This window comes from Rhincodon typus, chromosome 18 (genome assembly GCF_021869965.1).
Source record: "Rhincodon typus isolate 14 chromosome 18, sRhiTyp1.1, whole genome shotgun sequence".
NCBI classification, from domain to species: Eukaryota; Metazoa; Chordata; class Chondrichthyes; order Orectolobiformes; family Rhincodontidae; genus Rhincodon; species Rhincodon typus.
In genome coordinates this window covers 37,138,254-37,158,055 of record NC_063349.1, presented here as the reverse complement: position 1 = coordinate 37,158,055, position 19,802 = coordinate 37,138,254, and the positions used below count along the sequence as shown (strand labels likewise).

At 40.0% G+C, this 19,802-nt stretch overlaps 1 protein-coding gene across 1 annotated transcript in view; it reads right to left on the bottom strand.

Moving 5' to 3' along the window:
* ptprq (protein tyrosine phosphatase receptor type Q) overlaps positions 1-19,802 on the bottom strand; it is a 173,279-nt gene that overhangs the window by 97,981 nt on the left and 55,496 nt on the right. Inside the window, exons 16-23 of the mRNA XM_048607916.1 lie at positions 19,437-19,603; positions 13,606-14,158; positions 12,173-12,334; positions 11,896-12,075; positions 9,906-10,013; positions 7,351-7,632; positions 4,538-4,720; positions 3,159-3,260 (exon numbers count right to left, since the gene is read on the bottom strand). Coding sequence (XP_048463873.1) covers positions 3,159-3,260; positions 4,538-4,720; positions 7,351-7,632; positions 9,906-10,013; positions 11,896-12,075; positions 12,173-12,334; positions 13,606-14,158; positions 19,437-19,603 — 1,737 coding nt within the window. The remainder of the gene's footprint in view (positions 1-3,158; positions 3,261-4,537; positions 4,721-7,350; positions 7,633-9,905; positions 10,014-11,895; positions 12,076-12,172; positions 12,335-13,605; positions 14,159-19,436; positions 19,604-19,802) is intronic.

Sequence of the window (19,802 nt, the reverse complement as noted above, 5' to 3'; positions counted from 1 at the left end):
GACCCTTCTTCATTTTCTGAAGAAGGGTCTAGGCCCGAAACATCAGCCTTCCTGCTCCTCTGATGCTGCTTGGCCTGCTGTGTTCATCCAGCTCTACACCTTGTTATCTTGAACTCGATGTTGAGTCTGGAGGACTGCAGGGTCCCCAAGCAGAAAATGAGGCATTGTTCTTCCAGCTTGCGTTGAGCTTTGCTGGAACACTGCAGCAAGCCTGAGACAGAGATGTTGGCCAGGGTACAGGGTGGTGCGTTAAAGTGGCAGGCAACTGGAAGTTCAGGGCCTTTTTTGCAGGCAGAACATTGACGTTCTGCAAAGTAGTCACCCAGTCTATGCTTCACTTCCACAACATAAAGCAGACCACATTGTTGGCAGCAAATGCAGGAGACTAGATTGTGGGAAGTGCAGGTAAAGTGTTGTTTCACCTGGAAGGTTAGTTTGGGCCCTTGGATATTGACGAGGTTGGAGGTAAATGGGCAGGTGTTTTACCTTTGATGGTTGCAGGGGAAGGTGCCATGCGGTTGTGAGGGTGTGTCGGGAGTAAAGGAACAGTGGACCAGGGTGTCCTGGAGGGAATGGTCCCTGCGAAAGGCAGGCGAGGGAGCGTAGGAAATATGTGTGTGGTTGTGGCATCTCGTTGGAGGTGGCGGAAATGGCGGCTAATGATCTTCTGGCTGTGGATGTTGGTTGGCTGGTAGATAAGGACAAGGGGAACCCTATCGCTGTTGCAGGAGGGAAGACAGGGGGTCAGGGCAGAAGTGCAGGAGATGGGTCAGACCCGGTTGAGGGCCCTGTCGACAACGGTGCTGGGGAATCCTCGGCTGAGGAAGAAGGTGGACATTTCAGAGGCTCCCTTGTCGAAGTTGGCTTCATTGGGACATATGCGATGGAAACAGACCAACTGGGAGGATGGAATGGAGACTTTACAGGAAGCGGGGTGCAAGGATGTATAGTCCAGGTAGCTGTAGAAGTCAGTGTGTTTCTAATGGGTGTTAGTGGCCAATCTATCCCCAGAAATGGAAACAGAAACGTCGAGGAAGGAAAGGGAGGTGTCAGAGATAGACCAAGTGAAAATCAGGGCAGGGTGGAAATCGGAAGTGAAATTGATGAACTTTTCCAAATCCAGACGAGAGAAGGAAGAAGCACTGATAATGTCATCGATATATTGGCGAACGAGTTATGGGGGGCTGTGCTGGAACAGGACTGGAACAAGGTATATTCCACATACCTCACGAAGAAACAGGCACTACTGGAGCCTGGATGGGTACCTATGGCCATCCCTCTGACCTGAAGAAAATGAGAGGAGTTAAAAAAGAAGTTGATGAGGGTGAGGATGAGCTCAACCAAGCAGAGGAAGGTGGTGGTGCGTGGGGATGGTTCAGGCCTTTCCTTCAGGAAGAAGTGGGGAACCCTGAGACCATGCTGGTAGGGGATAGACGTGTAAAGGGATTTTATGTCCAGGGTAAAGAGGAGGTGGCTGGAGCCTGCAAACTGGAAATTCTGAAACTGGCATAAAGCATCAGAGGAATCACGGTTGTACGTGAGCAAGGACTGGACCAGGGAAGAAAAGACTGAATAAAGGTAGGAAGAGATGAGTTCTGTGGCAAAGGAGCAGGCTGAAACAATAGGTCTGCCCTGGCAGTCCATTTTGTGGATTTTTGGCAGGAGGGAAAAGCGATCTGTACAGGGCTGGGGAACTATCAGCTTGGAGGCCGTGAGGGAGATGAAATGAGGTCAGTGACTGTGGTGAATACAACGGCCTGATGTGCCATTGTGGGGTCACGGTCCAGGGGAAGATAGGAGGAGGTATCTGAGAGTTGGCGCTCAGCCTCTGCAATGTAGAGGTCAGTCCGCCAGACTACACCAGCACCACCCTTATTGGCAGGCTTAATAACAAAATCAGGGTTGGATCTGAGTGCACAAAATACTGTCAGTTTGGAGGGAGATAGGGTGGATTGGCGAAGGGGGAAGAGAAATTCAGGTGACCGATGTCACATCGACAGTTCTCAATGAACAGACTGAGTGCAGGTAAAAGGCCAGAGGGAGGGGTCCAGGTGGGGAGGGAGAGGGTTGGAGCTGGGTGAAGGGGTCTGTGGGACGGGAGAGGACTCTTGTCTAAAGAAATGGGCATGGAGGAGAAGACGACAGAAGAAGAGTTCAATGTCATGTCGTGCCCAAAATTCATTGTGGTGGGGGTGCAGAGGGATAAAACCGAGACCTTTGCTGAGTGCAGAACGTTCAGCATTGGAGAGTGGAAGGTTAGGAGGGATGGTGAATACCCGAGGTGGGGTTGGGGGAGGCGATGGAGTCAGAGGGAAGGGGAGGGGGGAAGGTTCCAAACAGCCATGGGTATCTCTGAATTGTTGCATCTTGTCTGCCTTGATGCCCAATAGGAAAAGGAAAAGTTTCTTGTTAGCTCAGCGAATGAGCCAGAGGATGAAATGGAACTGCAGAGTGATGCAACCCTGAGCGAGTGTGATGCAATGCTGTTGGACAGCGAGGTCAAAAGTGTGCATTTGATGCTGCATGGCACTGTGTGTGGGTTTTAGGATGCGGCAAAAGCAGCTGACTGTGGAACAGTGAACATCACGGAGATATCTGTGATCCTGAGTGTGGATTTGATTCATTGGTATAGCTCTAGGAAGGGGAATGCTCATGTGAGTTTAAAAGAGAGCATTAGTTCTCACAGTGGAGTTGAAAATTACAAGGCTTGTGTCAAATCAATGTTACATCATCTATTCCACCTGGTGTCAGTACAGATTCCTGGTGCTTGAGCTACTAACATTCCTAAAATGAAATTTAGTGCACTTCATGCCAGAAGTGTGCATGAATGCTGCTGACACCATTTTGTGACTGAACTAGCTCTGTAGCATCACTGCTGTAGATGCTACAGAACCAAATTTGTTGTCTAGAATTCAAAGGTGCTGCCAGAGATTCGAGAAAAATGTTCAACTGTATGAATGGTACTTTTTTAAATGATTTTAAACATAATCCAAAAAGATAACATGGTTTAGAGGTGCTGCATTGTTTTCTAAACAAATGAATATATTTCTGTCAAAAGAAAATATAAAATGATAAACCTATCCCTTTAAATCACAGGTTCCAAATACACAGTTGCTATTGCTGAACAATAAATTCTGTCATTCTCACAGTGTGCTTACCACCTTGTCCAATTAAAATGTACACTGGTTGACTTTGAATTCCTTCACCTTTGCTTGTACTTGCAGAAATTTTTAAGGAATACTTTTCATTAGCTTTTAAACCTATAAAATGTGAATGCAGAAATAATTTTTAATTAGAAATATCTGCACATACTTCAAAAGACTAAATGTTAAATTAATTTCTGTAATGCCACAAAAATTACCATAAAACTACATTTTATTTAGAGCAAGCAGAGATCCAAGATCTGAAATCAGTAGACTTATTCTATGTGCTAAGACCTGTGTTGCTCAAAAGAAGGGAGCGATTATTTTAAACTTTAATACCTGGATTGAATTCGGAGATAAGAATTAAGTTGTTATATGCAGCTATATTGTAGATATGTGTGCTATGATTTCCATTATGCAGTATTTTCAGCAAAATCATAATTCAGATCTTGAAGAACACTTTTATGATTTCAAGAGAGAAAACAAATCTAATAGGTGTCATCAAAATATCTATGACATCAAAACACATCAGGGAAATCTCACAGGGGCCTGAATATCAAGAAATGTGGCAAAACTTTGTGATAAATTCAGCAAAGCTTATCTCGATGTCAGGAACAATTCGCTGCATCTTTTAACTAGGTTACAGGTCTCTCCAAGATTCTCACCACTCAGTAGTAAGTTGCCAATTAAGGAAGATTATACCTTCTTAACTGCACATTTTCCTTATTAATATGCAGCTTCCTATTCAACCACTCACTTTGAGCAAACCACACTCAAGAATTCTTGACATGGAAGTCAGAGAGGATACCTGCCAAATTCAGCTTACTACTTGATCTAAAAAGCTCCATGTTGGAAGCCAGGCACAAACATCTCAGTGCACACTCCATGTGCACCAGCCACATGCACCCCATATCCATAGATATTGGCATGTGACATGTGCCAGTCTCTATGCACATCTCGGATCCACTCCATATGTGACACTTACAAAGATCTCTGCTGGAGTATTGTACACAGTTGTGTGTGCCACAAAAGAAGGAATGTGATCACATTGGAGAGAGGGCAGAATCAATTTACAAGAATGGTTCTAGGAGTGAGAAACTTCAGTTATGAGGATAATACAGAGATTTTTTTGGACAGAAGGAGGCTGACAAGTGATTGGATGGAGATTTTCAAAATTACATGTGGACTGGATAGATCAGATAGGGACAAGCTGTTCCCAGTCATAAAAGGAATAAGAACATGGGGCATTGATTCAAAGTGATGTGCAAATGAAGTAAGGGTGATCTGAGAAAATACTTCCTGAAGAAAATAAACAAAGCACCTATACTCACATGAAAAATTTTAAACACAAAAATCTCTTTTTACAAATGACAACTGTCAATGATTTAGCTTACCTGTTATAGTGATGGTTAAATTTGTACTGTTTGTAATCAGCATATCACTACTATTTTGAGCTCCAAGGTACAGTGTATAGAACTGAATAATTCCATTAGGAGTTGGTGGTGGTAGAAAGGATATTTCAACATCAGAAGGAGAGTGAAAAATGTACGTGATATTTTGAGGTGCGCTATCTGGAACTGTAAAATAAACGTAAAATAAAAATAGTAAACTGATTTCAAATAATGTTTTAACATATTCAGTGCATATGCTCAAATAAATAAGATAATAAAGACAGTGGAACCTACATTTACAACTGTGGGTATCCTCTGAGGTTGATTGTCGTCTGGCTATTGCCTGCATCTTTGAATGTAGGCCAACTTGTTAACCAGGACAGGCTCACTTTCCCTCCACCCACCTCCCCAAACCACAACCTTATTCCCCACTTTTTAGATAGCCAGGAATTAGGCAGGCAGTGAGTTACAGCAAGAAGAATGATGAAGGAGATGCATCATCACATGTCTTCACACCCACAGTCAAGAGCAGATGCTGAGGATGACATAGACATAGGATGTACGTGGCTGGATCACAAGAGCAAAAGACAGGACGCTGCTCAGTGGAGAGCAAGGCTGCACATGTGTCCTGCACCAGAGGACTTATAAGAGCATTTCAGTGTGGTGGCTTATGGAAAGGTACAACAAAATGCATGACCCTACATTAAAGCTCATGGTAAATGTCAAGGAGCACAAAGGATTTTGGTAACAACTTGGCATGGATCTCATACCCCGTTCTTTTAGCATATAGGTGACCAAGTCCATCAGCGCACTTTTGTAATCAGCCACAATGCAGCATCTACTAAGTAATGTCTTAGTTTCAATTGCAGCACAACTGGTTTCCACCAGATGTCTGAGTGCTGAAATACTGAGGCTATGCATGTCAGCTTGCTGGATTGGAAGATCAGGCTGCTACTACTATCACTGTGGGTGAAAGTGTGCAAAGTAGCTGGCAAGTTATCACAGTAGTCCAGTAATCTGTACTTCAATAGATTATAGTATTGCAGAAGTAAAGGTTTGGGAAAATGGTTTTGGCTCCACGGAGCACAGACTTGCAGGTCACTCTCTGAAAGACATTTCCCACCCTCCCCTCAAACTGCTCAAAATCATTATTCGAGGACATTTGCAGACTCCTTCACTGCACCTCAGCAAATTTCCATCAGCCAATTTGCAGCAACTTGTATAATACTGCATTGAAACAGTAGGACAGGCAAGTGGAATGTGGACACTAAGGAATGCACAAATGTGAATAGTTTACTTTTATCGATGGAATGTATTCATTCTTAAATTTGATTTAGATTGTTTATTTTGTGGTGGCTTTTATTTATGTATTATGGATGCTGTGATGGTCAATATCAGAGGAATGGCATGGCACAGTGTGGGAATTTTGGTGAGTAAGTAATCAGTGTTACAGTGACTGCTGTCACACCTAGATGTGAATTTCATGTTCACTTGGTCAGAAAGGAGCTGTCTAGATCGTGTACTCTCTTCCTCATTCTCCTTATGCTTTTTGTACATTCATTCATGGACTGTGGACACAACTGGTTAGGTCAGCAATTATTACTCATCCTTAATTGCACTTGGGGCACTAGGCAATCACCAGCAGGAGATTTTCTTTCTCAAGTCGACCTGATGCCATGACTCGATAGGCTCCACAGTCAATGTTAAGATTCCCAGACCTACACTCCGCCCAAAGTTTCTCAGACTTTGTAGCAATTCAATACAATGGATTGGCTTGTTGGGACTTATCATCTGAGCATTTAACGATCAATCATATTGCTCCTGTTTCTCTTCGTTCGCCACCAGAGGTTAAGTGGCAGCATTGGTTCGTGTGTTGAGCTTCAGTGTGGGCATCATTGGTTTCAAATCACTAACATTATGATCTGCCTGGTTTGCATTCTGCTGGCAGCCATTCGCCACTTGCTTCCTAATGTCCACACCATTATGGCATCTGGCATGACTCACCCCAGGAGTGCACATATGCATCAATTTTTAAAATTTACGATAAGAATTGGAGTACCTCATTAAGATTCTTTAAAGCAATAAATTTAAATCCTATCGCACAATATACTTAACTATCAATCCATTCGCAGGTAAATTCCTAATCCATTATAATGAACATGTTCTGTCAGAACCCCTCACTGTTATATTAAATTATTAAATTCTGAAGTCATATTCAAAATATAGTTTGTTTAATTTGCATTTTCAAATACAGTGTTAGTAACAATAATAATCCAGTGCTGGGAAAATTTGAGAAAACTAAGTAGACATATGAATATCTTATGATTTGAATGGAGTGGGAGACATTCCAAGCATTTACGACATCGAATAATGTAATGCCACTGGTATTTGGTTATGGGTTCCATGAAACTGTTACTTCAGTGGAACTAATGCACTTATAGGTCACATTAAAGGGTTGATTGCTAAGAACTGTAAAGAAAGCATCGGAATATTTTAAACTGGATGGATTTTGGGTAGAATAAATCTGCCAGTTTATTGTTAACTCTCTGTCCTCACTAATAAATGGATGGCAGGTCCCATTTAAATGGTTAGCGTTTGGGTGAAACAAATCTCCCGGTTGAGCAAACAGTTAAAAACAGATATCAATTTCCACTACAGATGTTTTTTTTATTAGATCAGAATTGTAATCCAGCTGCAGAAAATATGCATGATGTATTGAGCAAAAGTTCTGGTTTTCCATTTTCCAAACAGCAATGTGCTTCCATTTCTTTTTTTGGCAGAAACCTAAATTCTCATTATTACAAAACAATGCTTACCATCGTGTTTTGTCACCAAAAGCACAATTGGAGAGGTTTGATTCCCATGGCCATACTTGGTATATGCTTTAACAGAGATGTTATAGGGAGAAAATTTCTTTAAGTTTTCTAGGTAAATGCTTGTTTCTGAACTGTTCATTGTAACAGAGTCTGTATAATTGGTGTATGTAACTTCATAGTATATAATAATTCCATTGGGCTTCTCTGGAGGTGACCAGCCCAAGTATGCAGATGTTTCAGTTACATTTTTGAAGGTTAAGTTTTCAGGTGGTGTTTCTGGTTCTGAAAAATACAGAGAAGAACATAAATTTGTTTTCTTTGATTGTTTTAGAAATACTTATAACATTGAATGATGATAAAAAAAGTTTAAATTGAATTGCTGCATTATCAAACTAATGTAAGCATGAAAAACAAATTCAAGGATGGTGCTCAGAAAAATGTATTGAATGGAAAGATGACATGCAAGCTAAAAAGTGGGAGCAGTCTACTATAGGCAGATCTAAGTGATCCCACACCAACGGATCAGATCAAAGATCTATAATCCCAGCATTTCCAGTAATGAATAGTATTAATCAACTAAACAACTAACTGGAGAGATAAGTTTCAAACCTATCCTCATTCTCAATGATTGGAGAGCCCAGCACATCAATACAACAAACAAGAATCAATCATTTGCAACCATCTTTAGCCAGAAGATCCAGGTGGATGATTCATCTCTGCATCTCTAGGCTCCAGCACAATTTAAATTTAGCCTTTTCTTTCATTTAACCTATTTTTTTCTAATCAACTTGTTCAGAGACATTATTACATAGCTCTGGAGCAGGTGGAACTTGAACCTGGGTGTCTCAGGCCAGAGGTAGGGATACTCCCATTGCACAACAAGAGCCCTTAGATGTTGGTCTTTAGACAACTCAATTCACTCCTCGGGTATTAAGAAACTGCTGAATACACTGGACAGAGCAAATAGTTTGGATCCTGACTAAATTCCATTCATAATATTGAAAACCTAAGCTTCAGCCATGTTCCTAGCAAAGCTCTTCTTGTACAGGCACAACACTGGCATCTACATCACAAAGTAGAAAATTGTCAGATATATCCAATCCACAAAGATCAGGATAAGAGTACTTAGATTTAGATCAGAAAAAAATAATTTAAGACTGATAAAGTGATTTTTGTCTTCACAAAATTAGTGAGTAATATTTGGAACAGACTCAACACAAAATGGGGATAATAAAACCTTGGGACAGGGTCTTGTGCTGCTCTCAAAGGCAGGAAACAAGGCACGATGGAGAAGATACTAGCAATGAATCTAAACCTCAGGTTCATGACAGAGGGATGCAAGTGTGAAATTGGGTTTGTGGACTTTAAGGCAGATCCAGCTTTACAATGCTATTTTATATGCATCGGCACCTCATTAAAGCTCATTAAAAGTCAACCTTGCCAGAATTATATTTGTCTTCACAAATAAATTCTCCACCAGCAAGCATTACATGTTTTCTGACTGATGCCTTTCTATGGGGAGGTGATACTGTTGTGGTAAAGTCACCAAACTAGAAATCCAGAACCTTAGGCTGCTGTTCTGGGAACTTGGTTTCAAATCTCTCCAGGGTAGACAGTGAAATCTTAATTCAATAAACATCTGGAATAAAAATCTAGGTCTAAAAGCAATTGTCACAAGAAACCCATCTGGTTCACCGATGTCCTTCAGGGAAGAAAATCTGCCATTCTTACCTGATTTGGCCTACATGTGACAACATGACGCTTACCTGCCCTTTGGGCAATTAGTGATGGCCAATAAATGCCAACTGGTCAGCAATGTCCACATCCCATAAGTACATTTTAAAAATATATAAGCGAGAAACTGAAGTTGCTAAACTTTGGAAAGCATTCATCTGTGTCATGTTACGATGAAGACTGAGTGGCACAGTTAAGTTGTATTGGGGATGGAGTATTACTGAGGTAGGGTGAAGTATAATGGACACAGGTTAAGAAGGCTGGCCAAAGGTGAAAGTCTGTCTGTGGAAGGGAGGCAAACTGACAAGAATGGTATGGCCAGAAAGTTTAGCTGCAGATATCCCCCGTGTGAGCCTGAGTCATGCTTGTGGTTTACAACGAGTGAATGCCTATCCTGTTGCCCTTTACATTCAATGCTAGGACATTCGACCCCATAAGATACTAGGTGGGACATTTACCTTCCTTGCTCCACTAATGTATAATAAACGGAGAACTGAATAATTGCATGGAGAAGCTTGCCTGTATCTTCCATGACAATCACTTCCATGCCTAATGCCAAACCGAGCCTGCATAATGAAAAACTTGCTCCTGGAATCACTTAAGAAGCAACTAGCTTTCAAAATCAAGCAGCTATCAAGTCCTTATGGATGGATGGATCAAGATAGGTCACAGTATGCTTGGAAATTCTGTATTACAAACTCACAATGAAAAGCAGAGCAAAAGAACAGTTTAAACTAAGTTTATAGTAATAAGAGAGTTGAGTAAATGATCTAATAACAGGAATGATTGGAAGTGAGAATTTGATTTATTTCAAAACTTACCATCTTCAAGAGTTCGCACAAAAATATCATCTTTATCAGAGACTGAGCTTTCACCTACTGAGGTTGATGCTGTTACCCTCATCTTGTAGTCCGTAAATTTTTTTAAACCTATAAATGTAAACAGAAATATCTGAAGTTTCTGAATTTGTGGAAAAGCAAGTAAATTAATTGCAGTCATTTGAATGGAGGTGTGATGAAGCCCGATACTATTCCCATATTAAGTACGGCAGATATGACCAAAATTATCCTGTGACTTGAGCAATACACGCTAAACATGAATGTATTCTTGAACAGAAGTCTGTTGCATGACTTATTTTTAATGTTAGGACACTGCATGTAAAAACTACTATTGACCCTAATATTCTGTGACCTATGTTATCAGCAGTATTTCAGTACAAGATAATCATTGACAATCACAGAACTATCAAGGTATCAAATATTACAAGCAAATTTATGCAAGGTTACAATGTCAGAATGAAAATACCTACGACCTTTATTTATATAAAGGCTTAATGAATGCTTGCTACACAGTTCTGCTATCTACTCAGTAATGATCTGGATCACAGATGACATTCTCTCGGAAGTACAATTTACAGTTCACAGCATTAAGCCTCCAGATTGTCACATCCCGTCAAGCCACTTAAAAAAATAACCCGAAGTGCACTTATAATTCAAGGAAACTGATATGTGGTAAGGCATAACATGTTCATTACTTCTTTGAAACTGTTTTAAAGAAAAGTCATTGGACCTGAATCATTAAATTTGTTTCTCTTTTCATAGATGCTGCCACTCCCCAGCACTTTCTGCTTCTAGTTCAGATCTCCAGCGTTCACAGTGCATTACTCACCTAACAGCATCAATGCTACCAGTATCACCCAGCATAATGCTGCGACATCCCTTGTTTTCTGTTCCTGGAATTCAGAAACTGATCAATGTACTTTTTTTTTTAAACTTTTGTGCTTTTTGGACTCCCTTCTCATTTCTAGACTGTGTGCATGTGCGTTGTGTAATTATTTCCTCTTGCGTTCAGTAACAGTAAATTCAATGAAGTTTGGCTAAATTTACTGCTTTTAAAAACATAAATTAATTTGTTCTGGAAGAAATGCATCCACAATGGAAGGGATTCTTTATAAATTAACTTTATTGTGACCGACTGAGGGTATTAGTGAATAACAAAGGGGTGGCAGTTCAACCCTTTTCACCTGTGAACCCGAAAACATGGGGCATCTCAACTGGAACCATAATAAATTGAGGAATCTTGTGCACAGTCTGACTGTAACTTTAAACTTCCTGTGCAATTACCATGTAGTCAGTGTGTTGGAACCTCAAAGGAGTCCCAACGCACATATTTCAGATTGTGTTCAGTCTCTGCCTACACAGAAACTGGAAGATTTGGCTCCATAATCACTAGTGAGAAACATCCACAAAGTCTACGCATGCCAAAGTTTGATGAATGGCTATTAAGACAACTCGGCAAACATGGTTGCTAACCCCACAGAGAAATACCCTCATCAAGTAGACCTACCATGGTTTGAATACTTCAACATCTACTTCATCATCATCACCTCTCAGAACAAAAATATCTGCTAATCATCTTGAGCACAATGAAAGCCTGAGCATAAAAGGGCAATGGTGTAACTGATGCTTGAAGCAGTATCTCATGCTTTGCTCGATGCTACTTCCAATGAACTTGTGCTATGTTCGCAATCACACTCATTTATACCTTGTTCTCAAGGATAGAATACATTATCCTTACTTTTATCTAGGATTGAAAGAGTTTTGGCCACAGACTACTTTCCACGATTTTTTAGTGCAAGGTGACCTGCAGCCCAGATTTCTAAATACAGTCCCATTACAGGTGTTTTTCAATGAGTTTTTCAATTTGCCCTTAATAAATAATGTCATAAATCAGGTTAATTAGTTCTAAAGAAAAAGTAGCATGATTCTCATCTTTGCATGTAAGTTACAAACATTTACTTATTTAAAATACCTGGTAGAGTAATGTTGTTACTCATCACAACCTCTTGAAATGCTTCATTTGTGCCTTCCTCCACAGCATAGATAGTGTAATGAGTTATAATGCCATTCGGAATAGCAGGTGGGTCCCATAATATCAGAATAGATGTAGAAGTGATATTTTGATATGTTACATTCTGCACTGAACTTGGCACTAAAACCACCAAAGAAAAATGTTTAGTTAACTTTGAAAGATCTGCGACATCACTTTCATTTCTAAAACAAATATTCTGGTTTCTTTGCTAACGTACCATATTCTTGTGTCTTTAAGGAAATGTTGGTTGGTGGTCCTTCTCCAACAATAGTGAATGCTGATACTCTGATAATGTACTCAGTATAAGGTACAAGTTCTTTTACAACATATGACAGCTGCTCAGATGTATGGTCAATGACCTGGAGACTGCTTTCACGCTCTGCATAAATTAGAGGAAGAAAAACTTGCCCAATCTAACAATTCTCACATTGAGTAAAATTCATAGATGTGTTAGTAGAAAACAAAATAAGCCTCTAAAAATTATGAAAGAAGCAGCAAGAAGAGTCATACAGTCATATAGCATGGAAACAGATCCTTCAGTCCAACTAGTCCATGCCGACCATGTTCCCAAACTAAACTAGCCCCACCTGCCTGCATTTGTCCCATGCCCCTCCAAACCTTTCTTATTCATATATTTATCCGAATGTCTTTTAAACGTTGTAACTGCACCTGCACCCACCACTTCCTCTGGCAGTTCATTCCACACACTAACCACTCTCTGTATAAAAAAAAAGTTGCTCCTCATGTCCTTTTTAAATCTTTCTCCTCTCAACTTAAAAATATGCCCCCTAGTTATCAACTCCCTCACCTTACAGAAAAGACCTCTGCTATTCACTTTATCTATGCCACTCACAACTTATAAACCTCTATAAGGTCACCCCTCAACTTCCTGCACTTCAGTGAAAAAAGTCCCAGCCTATCCAGCCTATTTTGATATGAGCAGTTTAAAAAGCTTTTAAGATTGCCTCACTAACATTAACAGAAAAAACTCATTTTAAATAGAAAAATGATGAAGTGCAAATAAGGGCTTGTTATAAATGATGAAAAATACTTGTAAAATTTATTTGTATTCTATCAACCTGGAATAATGTTGACCGAACCTTCTTTTTCCTCAGTTTAGAAATAAGAAACTATGTTTATGCTGTCAAAACATAAAATCTTTAAAAATGACTCAGATATAGTAGGAACTGCTGATGCTTGAGTTTGAGATAACAAGGTGTAGAGCTGGATGAACACAGCAGGCCAGGCAGCATCAGAGGAGCAGGAAAGCTGACGTTTCGGGTCTGGACCCTTCTTCAGAAATGGGGGAGGGGATGGGGGCTCTGAAATAAATAGAGAGAGGGGAAGGTGATCGTAGAAGGTGGATAGAGGAGCAGATAGGTGGAGAGAAGACGGACAAGTCAAGGAGGCAGGGATGAAGCCAGCACAGATGAGTGTAGGTAGGGAGTTGGGGATCGAGGGTTACGGGGAGAAAGCAGGAGAATGGGGTTGAGAAACCTATCAGTCATGACTGAATGGTGGAGCAGATTCAATGGGCTGAATGGCCTAATTTCTGCTCCTGTGTCTTATGGTCTTATACTAATTACATCACCATATCACTTGGTCATCAGCACATGTTGTCACTACATAACGGAGCTGTGACCTACTTACCATCAGTGGTATTTTGAAGGCCATTAGCCAGAAGCCTCCATTGAGGAGGAAATGGTGAAGCACTTGAACTCAGGGAAATTTCACCTGCCTTGAAAACTGCAGTAACTGATCTTTTGTGCAACACTGATCTCAGCTTGAGAGTCATGTTGATTGCAGGATGAGATTCATAGGGCCCCAAGGAACTAGAGGCTGTTGGTTTAGTAAATGATTCAGTGAATCCAGTAGCAGCTATTGAGTGTACAGTACTAGGCAGTGAAGTTTTAGAATAAATGATTGCAAGTGATGTTGGTTGATCAGGCACAGGTGCAGTCATGCTTTTTTCATGTACAGTAGCTATCTCAGGCAATTCTGAACTAACAGGGATTAGTGCCTCAGCTGGTGAAAAGGTTGATGAAGTCACTGCAGGCTCTAAAGATGAGGAATCAGAAATCAGCTCAGCAGAGCCTTCATCCAAGTCTGTAAACATTGCATCAGTTTTTGAAGTCAATGTAGTGGAGTCTGTAACCAACATACCAGGATGTTTTGGTTCAGTAGAGTTTTCCATATTCATATTCTAGAATTTAAAAAAATGTCATCTCATCAATATACTTTTCAATCATTTAAACAAATAAACAAATCAAGGTTGCATTCCATTGCCCATTCAGTTGTTTAGTCAGAACATTAATATCAAATCTATCCCCTTCTACTTCCCCGATTTACTGGACAATACTTATCCTGATTATCTAATTGTACCTGCAATAGTAATTTCATTTGACTTTGTTTCTACTTAAATAAAACAGATACAGGAAGCAGTTCCCAGCAAGATAAATGAAAGAAGGAGGTGGATCCCAGGTGACCACCACTGGGTGAATAGCGTTTCCTTATTTTAACCTCTCACACTTCTTGTTATCCTTAAACACAGTGGCATTAAGTTCAAGGTTTTATGTTTTATTGTTATTTCCCTTCCCTGGCCTTATCATTTTATGTTATTTAACATTAATTGCTATGTGTTACAGTTTGAGGTTGTCATCTACTCAGCTGACATATCCACCACTAATGTAAAATAAAAGTCCACATGACACATTCATAAAACCAACTGCAACAATGCTGTTTGGCATGAAAGTAGCCAAAACTGGTGTGTAAAAGGCAGGATGATACTGCATGAATAAACACTGGATCAAATTCTGTCAAGAAATCCAAACTGCCCATGCCTGTGAGATATAAATGAAGTGTTTAAGTGGGCACACAGTCCTCAGATCACCAAAGTTGGTTCCCTGAAGTCAGCAGAAACTGAAGTATCCACCATGAGAAGTAAATAGATGTCCCACTGGTCTGACCAGTACTGTGAGCTGAAATCCAGTGAGTCAGGCATCTTTTGGTTCACATTTGACATCCTCTCAGAGCTTCCTACCATGGTGAAATTAGATGAAGAACCCTCAACACTTGAACTCAAGAAGGCTAAATGCCTTTTCAACAGATGGGTGCGCAGCCGGGATAGAATCCCATCCGGATTGCTCAAGCGTGAAAGGTTTGATCCATTGTCCACATTCATGGCTTTGCCTTTTTCTGCAGGAAGGTACGCACTGTTCCACGTGAGATACATGATGCAAAATTCACCATAACATACAAAAACAAAGGCAACAAAGGAGACTGCAACAACTACAGAGGCATCTCACTCCCTGGAGGAAGGGTTTGCTAGGGTTATACTTAAAACTACTTGCAGACCAAGTGTATTTCATTTCCAGTTTTACCTAGCTTTGACGAAAGGTCAAAAGAACTGTGGATGCTGTAAATCAGGAACAAAAACAGAAGCTGCTGGAAAAGCTCAGCAGGTCTGGCAGTATCTGTGAAGAAAAATCAGAGTCAATGCTTCAGGTCCAGTGATCCTTCCTCAGAACTGATGCTACTAGACCTGTTGAGCTTTTCCAGCAACTTCTGTTTGACGATAGGTCATTGAGCTGAAATGATTACTGTTTCTCTCTCAACAACTGCAACCTATATTCTCAGTATTTCCAACATTTTCTGTTTTAATAACAGGCCAGAGCTATGGAAGAGCTACTGAAAAATCTGTAAACATGCCAAAGAGGGATAATTCACCATGGTCAGTTACAGAGAGGCCTATTTATGATTTTGGTTAAGGCTGTTTCACTACTCAGGCAGGGAAAGAAACCTCATTGGAAATATTCAAACAAAGGGTGAGGAACAGATCTGGATTTAGGAAGTAACAGTAAAGGTTCTTAGAAGATAGACAAAACTAGATATGTCTGTCAGTTTCAAGCAAGGGGAGGGTCAATTGTGGAGACAGAAACCTAGGCAATAGACTAGGAGAGAGAAGTCTATGATTTGTTTTTGATTTCCAGCACCCACAACTTTTTTTTGTCTGAAATCTATTGTTGTCCAGGATACTCCTCAGAGCTGAGCAGTAACTCACCACTATCATTTCAATATCCTTCTACTGTATGAAGAGGCTGTTAAATCTGACATTGTAGCCGTGTAGCCAGCTAAAACAATATTCAATCCGGCATGTGATGATATAAAGAGCATATTTATTTATAGATGCCATCTATGAGCCCTCAGAAAATATTTTCCCTTGCCCTTCTACAATGTCTAGGTGGAGTCCCTGGGTCTATAGCTGTGGTGGTGGGAGCCTCTTAAGTAATGCAGCCTATTGGCCTGGAAGATTTGGGCAGTTGAATATGGGAGCATTTATGGTGAAAGGACACAGATTTGCTCTAGTGACTTCTCCAGTTACAGGTTCATCCTCATTGATTACAATCTCCATAGGGTTGGGATTCAGGCAGGGTAGAGGGGGAGGGTCCTGATATTTTTGGACTGCCTTCAGAAGAGATTTTTGGAGTGCCTGTGTATGGTTCCTTCTCTGTCAGGATGTCTGCTGGCACCACCCTGTCTCTTTGAGAGACATCCTCCCCCAACACTTACCTTACATATTTACCATTTCACTGGAGCTGTCAAAGTGGCTGGTTGTGTTACAGGAGCTTCAAGACATAGAACACGGCACACTGAATGCTGCAGAGGGGGTGCAGTTTCCATGCTGATTTTTACCTGCTCTTGAATATTTGGATTCCTGGACAGGTTAGTTACAGGAGGCCCCTTGTCCAAGAATCTCCAGCACAGAAGAACTTTTAAAGGTAAATGGGTCACTTTCAATCCAAGCAGGGTCGGAAACAAATATTTGGGCCCTTGTTCTGAACAAATTATGGTAAATTAGGCTTTAGTCCTATCTGACTTTCTGGAATAGAATATTGTCTGGCATTTTCATTATTTACTTTAACCATGATAAGCAAAATGAAGCTGAATGGAACAAAAAAAACTTACAAATGGTGCTCTGTACACACACATGCTCGGAAATAAAGCAGCTTAATGTTGGTATCTGCCCTTACTTCAATAAACATGTGCTCAGTTTGCCTTTAAAGAGTAATTGAAGAAGTAAACAAGCAAAAGACATGAATATCCAATTCAGGTTACTCCAAGTATTTATTTGAAGACACCCTCCATTAACTTCCACTTCTTGCACCACCCAGGTCATAGTTATTGAGCAGTACAATTTTGACTGTATAATTGTCTGACATACAGATTGTTTACGATATCAGCTTGACTTTATCCAACACAAGAAAGAAGGAACAGAAGACTAAATTTGTAAACCATTGACAGCTTTTTTCCGATGTTTTCCATTCTAGCCCTTCTATGTAGTCTGCCTTTCCCAATGTACCATTCAAAATATTCTTACTATTCAATAATTTGTTTTATATTCATATTGTAATCATATCACAAGTCTAATTTGAAATTCCAATTTCAGGGAACTGTTGCCAAGGTATTCTCTGACTCTGCTCTAATCTACCATCCCTCTGGCTATTATTTCAATTAGACCTAATGCTGTTCTTGGGTTATAGAATCATAGAAAGTTACAGTACAGAAGGAGGCCATTTGACCCACTGTGTCAGTATTGGTCCCTAAGGGGCTATCCAGCTAGTCCCATTCTCCAGCCCTATCTCCATAGCCCTCTAAATTCATCACTTTCAAAAACATATTCAAGTCTGTTTTGAAATCTCCTTTGGAATCCACCTCTGCCACTCTCCAAGGCAGTGCATTCCAAATCTGACTCCAATTCTGAGTCAAGAAGCTTCTCCACATCTCACTCCTAAATTTCTTGTTGACAATCTTGAAATTGTGACCCCTAATTACTGATATACCAACTAGCAGAAACAGAATATCCTTCTTTAGCCTGTCAAAATTGTTCATAATTGCAATAATTTGTTGTGGTCCACCCACATTGATGCAATGGTCAAGAAAGCATAACCACGTCTCTATTTCCTCAAGAGGCTAAGGAAATTCAGCATGTCCACAAGGTCCTATACCAATTTTCATAGATGCACCATAGAAAGCATCCTATTTGGATGCATCACATCATGGCATGGCAAAAGTTCCTCCCAAGACTACAAGAAACTACACAGTGTCATGAACATAGCCCAGACCATCGCGCAAACCAGCCTTCCGTCCATTGATTCCATCTATAAAAGTTTGAATACACATTTGAATAGATTCAAGAACAGATTCAAGGACAGCTTCTTCCCTGCTGTTATCAGACTTTTGAACAGGCCTGTCAAGTGTTAATTCTGATATACCTTACTGCATCTTTTCTGTGGCTGTAACACTATATTCTGTACTCTGTTCTGCTACTCTGATGCACTTTGTACGATATGATCTGTCTGTATAGTACACAAAACAAACACTTTTCACTGTATCTCAGTACATGACAACAATAATGCAAACTCAATAAGGTCACATTTTAATCTTCTTCTCTCCAAGGAAAATAAGCACAATTTCTCTAATTTTTCCTTGTATCTAAAATCCCTCATTCCTGGTATTATTCTAGTAAATTACCTTTGCACTCTCTCCAGGGCTTTAACATCCTTCCTTAAATAAGATGCCTAGAACTGAACACAACACTCCAAATATGGACTGACCAATGATTTGTAGAGGTGTAGCATCATTTCCTTGCTTTTATCCTCTATGTCTCTATTTATAAACTCAAGGATCCTCTAAGGCTTTTTAATAACTGTTTCAACTGGCCTGCCCACCTTCAGCGAATTAGCCCATGAAACCCAAGTCCCTTTGCTCCTTTACTCCTGTCAAATTGAACCATTGAGCCTGTATTGTCTCTCCATGCCTCTTCTACCAAAATGTATTACCTTGCATTTCTCTGCATTGAAAATCATCTGCCAGGTGTCTGCCCGTTTGACCAACTTGTCAATGACTCTCTGAAGTTGATGTCGCTCTGAAGAGATTTAGCCCTCAACACTCATCTTCAAATTATTTCTATAAATCAGAAAAAGTAAGCGGTCCTAACACTGATTCCTTCAGAATACCACTTTCAACTCATCTCCAACCTTAGAAACACTCATCTATACCTACTCTCTATTTCCTATCTTTTAGCTTACTTCTAATCCATGCTGCCAATGACCAACAATCCTGAACATTTCTAATTTGATATCCACCTGCCATGTGGCTCCATGTTAAGTGCCTTTTGAAAGTCCAAATACACAACATTCACAGCACTACCTTCATCTACTGTCTGTGCCACCTCGTAAAAGAACTCATTCAAATTTGTTAGTCATGATCTGCCCTGGACTGTCTGTGAGCAATGCTTTTATGTAAGAATTAATCCATATTAGGCATTCTGCATGCAAATGAAGATAAAGGGAAAGATGATTAAATATCAAATACATGAAGAGGCACATCTACAATGTGTAACTTAACTAATAAAAAATGGAAATTACCTATGTATTACTTAAGTCTATAATGTCCAAGTAAAATAAAATAAAACAGCATACCTGATGGCTTTCTGTCAAGATTATATTTTGTACAGATATTTGAGACTTCTTTAGAAAGACAGTGATTTGATACTGGATAATAATTCCATTTGGTTGGCGAGGCTTTCCCCATTCCAATTTTGCAGATTTGGCTTCAACTTTTGTTGCTTTTAAATCAAATACTTCGCCTGGAACTAAAACAGTGAATTGTTCGAATGTAAACATGTTTCTATTTTGTAAGTTCACTACTTTAGAAGGGTACAGACATAAAATACAGGCTAGGATTTGAGCCATCACAAAGTAATTTTACAAATCTATTTCACATTATGATTTTCCTATTCTGCACTACAGCTATCACAATGTGGTTCAAATGACCGAAAATAATTT